Below are 10050 nucleotides of genomic sequence, written 5' to 3' on the forward strand. Positions count from 1 at the left end.
CGAAGATTTTTCACGTGTCAGTTCTTTTTGAGAAACTATTTTTAAGCTAATGTGTTTCCATAACTTTGGCACCCCAATAGTTACATGAATTCTTCTGTACTATATTGAATTCCAAACAATTTATCATACAAATGCTTTATGTAATTGTTCAAATCATAGAACCAAATTGTGTAAAAATATTGAGCAAACACTGATTATGCCTCCTTAAAATACAAATGTTATTAGTCATTCTTTAAAAATAAATACATCAAAATGCTTTTTGAGTATCAAATTTCAACATCAAATTAGGGTTTTCACAAAGACCAATTTAATGTAAAAAATAATATTTAAAGACAAATTTAACGTCAAAAAAAAAAAAAAAAACCATATATTTATTATTTTAAGATGACGACACGTACAAGACACTAGAGACAAACAAAAGAGAAGAGAGAGAGAGGAGGGGGAACGCGTACAATCGGTGCCGTTCAAAACCAGAAATTATGATGACACTTAACAATGTTTTTTTATGATTTGTAAAAGAATCAATAAACATACGTAAATATCATTACTTCACTATCAAACAAACTAAAAATACACTATTGTTCACCAATATATACATATATATATACACACATATACTATTCATTCATCCAATCATACACCAGCATAGAGAGTAAAGGCTTGGCATTCTTAAGAAAACTATATTTTCTAGCACATAACATCGGAAAGTAGTTAGAATGAAGGGACCAATAATCATAAAAGGTAATCAAGTCAAAGCACGATTTCATCAACTCCACTATTGTGCAACACCAAAAAATTGAAAGGCTGTAAATAATCAATTTCACCACCTATATCGAAGTTATAAAATCAAATATTCACTTCCAAGTGTAATCGAAACATACGAGACAAGCCCTCCCAAGTCCTAAACGACAGGATAGTACACTAACAATCATCCCTCTTATAATTTCTCACAGTTTATCATCATAACTACTGTTATTTCACAGGGATAATCAACAAAAACATGGTTGATCTTGTATGAAAATCAACCTTCCATTACTAGTCCAACTATAATCTATATAAAATTCAACTTCCTATCATACAACTTTTCCCATTTGCCTATAAATTGAGGACATGAAATTGGTCCTTCCAACCAAATTGAACTTTGTTTAAAGTCAAGTAAAATTCCTGTGACCTGGGGGATTTAATGATAGCTAAGGAAGCTGAATCATAATAGAATTGAGAGCATTCCTGGATCTTTGCTAAGAAGCAGGTGTATGCCCAGAAAATATTTCAGAACAATTGAGTCCACACACAGCCATGGTAAACACTGTTTCAAACATGGTTTTCCTGTGCATGCTTTTTGCTGTCCCTCTCAGTATGGCCTAGCCGACTGATCTTGTTTCGATCTTCCATGTAATCAAAACGATTATTGTGGTGGGGTCCAGGCCCATGATTATGCCGTTGCTTCCCCTCCACCGCTCTCTCCGGTGAGCTCCCTGGTTTTCTCCTTCGATTGCTTGACTTGGGTGATGGAAGCCCTACACCAATGTCATCAAGTGCTGATAACTCACCTTCTTCCACAGCACTTAGATCTGGTTCATATGATGACAGACCCTTCACCCCATGAAGTTGCTCGTCTGCATGATCATGATGCCTTCCATGAATGTTCTCATAATCTGATCTATCTGAGGGCTTAGACCAGCTTTGCCTCCTTTCTTGTTTATTCTTCTCATTCTGAGGAGCCAGTTCAATATCTTCTAGTTCCCTTTCAATGAGATCATCATCATCCATGAAATCTGTTTTTTTAGTCATATGACCAGCTGCTTTCCTTCTTTTCTCCAACGCAGCCTTCACCTTGTCTCTATCAATCTTTTTAATGGCTTCCTGAGGAGGCCGGCCAAAAATGCCATCTCTGTGATCTAGGTTCCTGATATTATGTTTATCCTTCGATTCGGTAGTTTCTTTCATTTCATTTTTCCCAACATTGTTTTCTTGCTCTTTGTCACCTTCATCGGATCGAGATCTCACCATGTCTTGAGCTTCTTGTAAGTCTTCCTTATATGGCAGAGGTTCCCACTCAGGATTATGATTTCCTTTGGCATCATCTTCCACCCTGTGTTTCATTTCTGTGCTCCCATAATCACCACTTCTGCCATGATTTGATATAGGGCGCCCAACATGATTAGCAACTGATGAATCAACCAGAGTCTTAGAAGATGCAGGTTTTGACGTTTCGAGTCTTGAACTCGTGGCTCCAGTCTGGGAATTACTGTTTGCAGTTGCAGTTTCATCATTACTAGCTGGAGCCTTTGCAGTGTTACGATTGGAAGTCCCGCCTCCAGTAGTTCCTTCAATATCATTGGATGGCATTCGATTTTGTTCATACAGCTCCAACATTTGATTACTCACTTCTGCAGAAAGTAAGTAAACATTGGGTCTTGCATTACAATAAAAAAGTATAAATAACTATATGACATTCACTGTTAGGATGATTGCACCCTTCTACTCAAATAGTTGAATCCTAAGATACCATCACATTCAAAAGAAGAAATAACAGGAATTAGAGGAAAGACAGAAAAGAGAAATGATGATGAGTTGGTATTTTTGTTTCTCATTTCTTTATACCACTAGTACTGAAAAAGAAAGACACCAACCCTCCAATTGGCGTGGGGTGACATCAAACTCTTGCCACCAGACCTTCTCCCCATCTGATGGGAGCTTCACCTTGAGAAACTTGGCAGCAAGGAATATGGCTCCGGCTGCAATGTGATGGGGCTTAAATTGCAAGCAAAGAGATGTCCGAAGTCTGCATATCACATCCTAATTTCAGGAAAGGAAAATCAAAGGCCAATGGCCTTAATAAAAATGGTGTAATCTTCATACCCATCATTCACAAAATTCCACGCAACTTGAGCGAGGGCATTTTGAGCAACTTTGAATTTCTTTATTGCCTCAACAAGAGGTTTATAAGGATGGTGCACATTAAGATCAAAACCAAGAGTTGCAAGAACAACCCTCTCTCCAAGTAAAATTAATTCTTTCTGCTGTTCATACACTTCCTGTGCCATAACAGCAAGTAAAAAATAATTGCATGAGAAAAAATTATATTACAAGAAATAGGAACAAAATGAAAACTTCAAAAGAAATTTGTTTTTGAAATTAATCCACGAGGTTAAACAAAACAAAAAAAAAAACAATAAATTCAATACAGATATAATTTTCAGGTCAATTTTTGCATGCACTGGCCTAGTTGCAGCAGGGAGTAATATGTTCCATGAGAGAAATGTAAATATTTCCACTAGAATGGAAGTTAGGAGAAAGATAAGAAAAAAGAATTACATTGAACAGAGTGACCTAAATCAAACCACTGCAAATCAAACAATTTATTAACACGTAGTTCAGCACTGGGAGCAGTGGGATGAGGGCATATGGTATACCTTTTGTTTGATTCTCTGAACTGCTGCTGGATCCTTCTTATGTATAATTTCATATGAAACAAGAATTACATCTTTTAGTGGCCGAGGAGTTTCTTCAACCTTCCCAGCAAGAAACATGCACACTGTTGCAATGGTCTGCAAAACGTATTAAGTTACTAATTATCACCATGTGTCTAATTAAATATTTCATCCTATGTATCATAAACCGTTCATCATGTGAAAAATATAAAAATAATTTATGAACTTGCACGTAAAGACATATATTGACAGAAGAATATGTGCAAGAACTCAAACAAATGCTGCGAAAGAGAGAAACATGTAGGCAAGGCAGCCAGCCAGTCAGACAGACAGACAAAGAAACGTAACATTAAATCCATAAGTTTTCCAAACAAAGAAAAAGACAATACCATAAATAAAAACTAGGAATCAGCCATACTTCAAAGCTCAATAATGGGATAACTAAAGCATAAAACTAAACATTCTAAATGGCACAGCCAAGACTCAAACAACTGACAAGGTAAGCAACTGGTTGATGACTGGCATAGAACAATTCTACAAAAACAATTTATGTCCAAATAACAATAGTTAATTCTAACCTGATGAGAGTACAAGCTAATAAAATAAATAAGCATCAATCCACTGGTTTAACAGGATAATAATTAATAATCTTCATCACCAAGGAAGCTGGTAAAATATTAGTCAGGCATGAATATAAATAACTTTACATATACATATCAGGTCACAGAATCAATCTTACAACCATAATATGTAAGACTATAGTTTTAATACATAAAATAACCAAATATTCATCACACTTCAATCATCAGTAGCTACAGATTATCCAAGTATGACGGAAGAAGGAAAAAAAATCAAACAAAATATGATGTTGCTATTTTATCAGTGGCATAATAATAACCATCATAAACCATCACATTTCATTATGGAGAAAACCTTTTCTTTTTCTATATCAGGCTATTAGCATGATAAAAGATCACCCAAAATATATTTTTTCCCTGCATCCTTTTAAGGAAAGGCGGCATGATACCCATAAGGTGGGGTGGACAGTGATTAGGCCACTAGAGAAAGGTCAAGATCAACCCAGTAAGTTGGATAATGAAAGAAAGAAAATATGATATTCTCTCAATAATGTCTCCAGACAATCATTCAATAAATAATTTTCTGCATGTGGAATACAATAAAGATCAAATCTAAGTCCCACACTGATATAAAAACAAGCTGAAGACCCACTAAAAAACTGGCTGATGGCGTAACCACCATACCCAACTGCCGGCTACACAACTACCAATAGATTGGCCTAATTGCTTTGCTAATATTATGCCAACCATAGTATAACATCCATCCTTCAATTTCACTTTCTTCTATATTTCACAAGGAGAACAATTCATGGTACAATTGACAATAATTTATATTTTCCTTCAATCAGGAGAAGGAGGGGGGGGGGGGGGGGGGGGGGCAGTACATGTGACCGACCAAGTTTAAATACTAGCTATTTTAGCCTTGCATTTAATTCCTTTTAGAAAAACTAATTATGATCAGCCTCAATTATGGCCTCCTAAATTAAGCTCTACTCAAAGATATAGTTTTTATGTTGTCAATTGTCATCTACATCTATTCCTGAGTTCTTCGAATCTGTTAACCAATGACACTGATCATTTTTTCATTTTCACGACATTGAACATGATAAGCTACCTCAAGCAACCTTCCCTTATCTGGCACTCACAATTATTGAATGAATTTGGTAGCTTGCTCTTTTTTCATGGTCCTCATGCATGATACATGTATAACAGCTTTCTTAATGTGCAGATATAACATATATTTACATAACAGTATCCACCATATGTATCGAAATAGTGCACTAGTCTATCAGTACTATATTTTGATAAGCACAAGCACACAAAGTAAATAAATAAATCTTCAGCAATAAGCCATTTGTTTTAACAACTTCCGATATAAATAACAGAAGCATTTATTCTTTTCTCTTCTTTTTTTCTAGGATATTCCCAAGAATACAAAAATGTCCACACTCTCTTACCTTATTTTAATTGTCATTGTAAATCCTAAATTCTATAAACTGTTGAACATACCTGATTTGGAGTTAATTTTGATTAACCTTGCCATTCATCATAAATAAATCATATTGAACTAGAGTCATCAAAACAGAAGAACTTAAATACAATACCCACAAACCTATAGTACCCAGTCCAAAAAAGGATTTGCTAACACTACTCAGAAAATTTGAAATACATACATCAACATCAATAAAACCTATAGCCCAAACCAGTTGAGGTCAGCAATCGATGGACCCAAAAAAATTAATAAAAAATAAAGGATTGAGGAAAAAGAAAAAATAAATAAATAATAGTAGTAAATAAAAAATAAAAATAAAATGAAAAAAGTAAATTAGATAAGAGGATAAATAACTAAATAAGAAGAAAAAAGTAAATTAGAAAGAAAGATAAATAAATAATTAAATAAATAAATATAAGGAACAAGGAATTAAAAGGATCATCTAGAACACAAGAACAAAAAACAGATCTAATCCTCCACTGTTAATCATTTTTCTTCACTGTGTCTGAAGACATCATTCTCCAATCTAGATCTCATTCCATTAAGTCTTGTTTTACTACTTTCTCACAAGAAAATTTCAGCTGACCTCTTACTCTCTATGTCATGTTCTTGATAACAAATTTTTGTTCTTACACGAACATCTAGGGGACTTCAAACAAATTTGAAATTCATAAAAAGCATAAATTTATTCACACTTCAAACACAGAATAGTTATCCGACAATAACAGTATGCATGTTGTCTAAACAAAATACAGACTCACCCTCCTGTCATTCTTTGCATGGGACTGCCGAAGAAAGAATCGATGACAAAAAATTATTGCTGTTGCAATAGTTACCTGAGGTCTGCATCACAGTTAAACCAGCACCAACATCATGATAAATGAAGCTAAGTGTCTTCATTGCCATTTATTAGTAATTTTAATATGATTAGAGATAAAAAAAAATCCCGAAATCGCCAGCAGTATAAATATATAAACATCTTCAAGCCATTAAGATACTCCTAATGAGATCCTCCAAAGAAACAAACCACAGTTAACACAACCTTCTGTATAATTTATAAAAAAGCCAAAAAAAAAAAAAAATTCCACCAGAAACACATTTAAATCGGTAGAAAAAAGTGGAACAACGGATACTAGCAATAAATTGCATGTCTTAAACTGGCAAATGATAATAAGGGGCCTAACGCAGCTAAGACAGTTGACTAAGGCTACCAATAAAGACTCACACTTTAAGTCTCATGCCTAAATCTTGCAGAAATGTACAGTATGATTTGCGTAGGTAAGTTTCTTTCTTCAAATCTATGCCATCTTGTTTGGATGGTGAATTTTCTTCAATCTCCTTCCTAGAGAAGTACCATCTTGAACCATCCTCTGGCTTCTCTTCAGAGTATCGTTGAGAACCACCTTGATGTGCTCCATGATGAGAGATATCAGCAAGCAACAATCCAGCCATGAGGTTGAAAGCTGATTAAACTTAGTTGATGTATATGTATATAAATTTTGCAATGTAAAGATCGTGTCACAAATATCCAATTGTTCCCTGTCCATTAAATACAATAATGAGAAACAAAAAATTAATGAACTAATGTGTAAAATAAATAAAATATAATCCCTAATGATGTCAACAACATATGCTTATCCCTTCAATTTTTTCACTTTCTTTAATTACCAGAAATCTGATATAAATAATTGATTATGTCTCCAAGATTTTCTGTAACATATCTGCCAAAATCAAATTTGATCAATTCTATGCCCTCTACGAAATTGGCCACAAATATCATATCATCTTATAACATCACCATTGACATTAACTCCTATTAAGTCTCCACATGCAATTTTCTCCATACTAAGATATGTACATGTACATGTATATATTACATATTAAGAAACTTCACATCAGCACCAGCATCCATCACCACATGATAATCCGCACCAAATGTCTCTAGAAATGTAGTTCTATATGCCACTACCTAGATGATCTATCATCAAAAAATAAGTAAAATCCATATAAATAATTTTTCAGTCCAGCGTAATTTGCATATTTTACAGCTTAAAGGACTCCAAAGTAAAAATTGAGAAAAAAAAAAAACCGATAAGGGCACACTGTATCAATTATCGAAAATTAAAAAAACATAAACAAAAAAGAAAAAACAAAAACAATTTTGCAAGCTGAAAATTACAGGAACCAAAGCCGTTCAAAGGGCACACTATTTCATTTATAGAAAAATTAAAAAAAAAAACAAGTTTGCAAGCTGAAAATTACAGGAACCAAAGCCGTTCAGCTCATGGGCACCACAAAAGATTTCAAATTTAACCTTTACCTGTAGTGAAAGAGCAAAACTGAAGTTCGATTTCAGTGTCCAAGAAGAATTCGATGAGAGCGACACGAATTTTCTCTGCAGGCAGTTAGAACTCGAATCCAAAATTAGGGCAACGCGTTTAGAGAGAGAGAGAGAGAGAGAGGTACTCTGTACGAGTGTGAGCAAAGAAACAACGAAGAAGAAAGAAGATATTTTTGGATTTTGCAAACTAGGGTTTACAGTGGAAAATGAGAGAGATGAAAAAGACTACGCCGTATCAGCGACCAGATTCATCAACCCTGATATTTTTCCTATTCTTTATGTTTTATGTTGTATGCTTTTTTTCTTTTCTTTTTTAATATTCACATATTGACTCATTCACCTTATGATATATAAGATATTTTTCTTATGACTAGGAAAAATATATATTATTTTACTTTTGTTGATTGAAATTCAAAAAGAAAAATACAACCAGGGGTTTTGTAAGCGAGTGAAGACAAAAAGTCCAAAATCTAGAGAAAGACACCTCCGTCTAAGAAAAATTTAAGAGTATTTATACCTCCTCGTGTAGGAAAATTTAAGGGCATTCATTTTGGGAGAGTACGACATGCTATTTTTTTTTTTTTGAGTAAATATTTTTTTTGGTCTTTAACAAAAAAATACGGTCCCCACTTTAGTTCTTTACAAAAATAAATTAGTTAGTTAGTTCTTAACAAATTCAAAGTGGACCCATTTAGTTGAAATCGTGGTCCCTCACAAATTCATAAAAGACTCATATTAGTCCCTCAAAAGGACTAAAATGGGTCCACTTTGAATTTGTCAGGGATTAACTGACTAATTTATTTTTTGTATGAGACTAAAGTGGGGACCGTGTTTTTTGTTAGGGACCAAAAAGGGTGTTGAAAGTTCGAATTGGCCTTGAAGGCCGTAGCATGTTAGAGGGAAAAACAAAAAAAATTCCGCAAGCGGAATACACATGCATGTCAAGATACATACTTTAAGACGTATGTCATACCTTGTTCGTGAAAACTCAAGATGATCAAGGTAGGTCTGAAAGGTTCAGACCCTCTAACGTTGATCCACACCACCCGCGTCTAGATACAGGAACTCCTTCCAGTAAAGCCGCCGATTGATCACCACAATAAGGCTTGTTATGCGCTCAATGTGTGATGAAAGGAGACTATGTAAAAGTGTTTAGAAGAGTGAATTTTTCTGAGAGAAAACCTCACAAAAGTGGCGCAGGAATAAGGAGAGAATGGCTTAGCTTTTCACAAAACCCTAGGAGGAACTTATATGCTATTAGGCGCACAAGAAGTGATCAAGAGAGTCATGATGCAATCAGATTTTTAATCCTCTAAAATCCCTTCAAAAGGGCGTACCAACAAGGAGAAATAAGAGGATTTGTTGCAAATCAAATCTTATCAAATCTTGCCAACAGCATCCTATCATATCTTTATGATATTAGGTTCAAAGCTAATCAAATATCTGATCATAAATCATCATATAATCAGCTATATGGTGCGCCCCATATAGCCTAAATAATGACCAGATACATTTGAGTAGTTGCATTCAAACTTGAATCAAATCACTCAAATATTCTCCCAACATATCGTATCTTCTGGAGCTGATTCTGATGACTAACCAACAGCCAAATCAGCGCCCCAAATCTTCTTAGATTATGTCCAAAAGATTTCCTCTTGATATGTTCCAACAAGATCTAATCTTGTTATGTTCCAACAAGATCTCATCTTGTCCCTTTCCAACAAGATCTCATCTTGTCCTTTTGTAATGAAACAATTTTTCATAGCCAATTCAAATTCGAATTTAATCATTTAAATTCAAATATTCAAATTCAAATTCAAAATTCAAAATTCAAAATTCAAATTTCAAATTTCAAAATTCAAAATTCCAAATTCGAATTCAAAATTCAAATTTCAAATTTCAAATTTCAAATTTCAAATTTCAAATTTCAAATTTCAAATTCAAAATTCGAATTTCAAAATTCAAATTCAAATTTCAAATTCCAAAATTCAAATTCCAAAATTCAAAATTTAAATGTTTGATAATTAATTTAACTAATTAAATTAATTAGTAATGACTTGGACTATCCAAGCCCATTACAATTATCCATGCGCCCTCCACCCCTTTAGGTGGAGTTCCAAACAACTTCTTGGGCTAATAACTATTATTAGGCCCAATACCTTTAATGCTAGAGCATCTAGACAATTAGGTGTTTGCGTGTGACCC

The 10050-nt window shown here is 34.0% G+C and overlaps 1 protein-coding gene across 1 annotated transcript; it reads right to left on the reverse strand.

The window, feature by feature from the left end:
• Positions 1 to 829: 829 nt before the first annotated feature.
• On the reverse strand, positions 830 to 8108 carry LOC133299449 (cyclin-T1-5-like). Its single transcript, XM_061498907.1, has 7 exons — positions 7825 to 8108; positions 6730 to 7043; positions 6266 to 6347; positions 3417 to 3551; positions 2863 to 3038; positions 2634 to 2785; positions 830 to 2390 (listed from the first exon to the last, which is right to left on the reverse strand). Exons 2-7 carry the CDS (start codon positions 6954 to 6956, stop codon positions 1312 to 1314), a joined length of 1851 nt encoding a protein of 616 aa, XP_061354891.1. The 5' UTR covers positions 6957 to 7043; positions 7825 to 8108; the 3' UTR covers positions 830 to 1311.
• Between the last annotated feature and the right edge of the window lie 1942 nt (positions 8109 to 10050).

The sequence above is a fragment of the Gastrolobium bilobum genome, unplaced genomic scaffold (genome assembly GCF_033153095.1).
Source record: "Gastrolobium bilobum isolate Gb01-03AN ecotype WA unplaced genomic scaffold, APGP_CSIRO_Gbil_v1 utg16275, whole genome shotgun sequence".
NCBI lineage: Eukaryota > Viridiplantae > Streptophyta > Magnoliopsida > Fabales > Fabaceae > Gastrolobium > Gastrolobium bilobum.

Excerpts from the sequence above, each read along its gene's own strand:
- LOC133299449 (XM_061498907.1), bottom strand. The coding sequence starts at position 6,956 with ATGGCTGGATTGTTGCTTGCTGATATCTCTCATCATGGAGCACATCAA. Across the intron at positions 6,348-6,729 it reads TTAGGCATGAGACTTAAAGT|ACCTCAGGTAACTATTGCAA; the intron begins GTGAGTCTTTAT and ends ACTGTGATGCAG. Across the intron at positions 2,786-2,862 it reads TGGAATTTTGTGAATGATGG|ACTTCGGACATCTCTTTGCT; the intron begins GTATGAAGATTA and ends TGTGATATGCAG.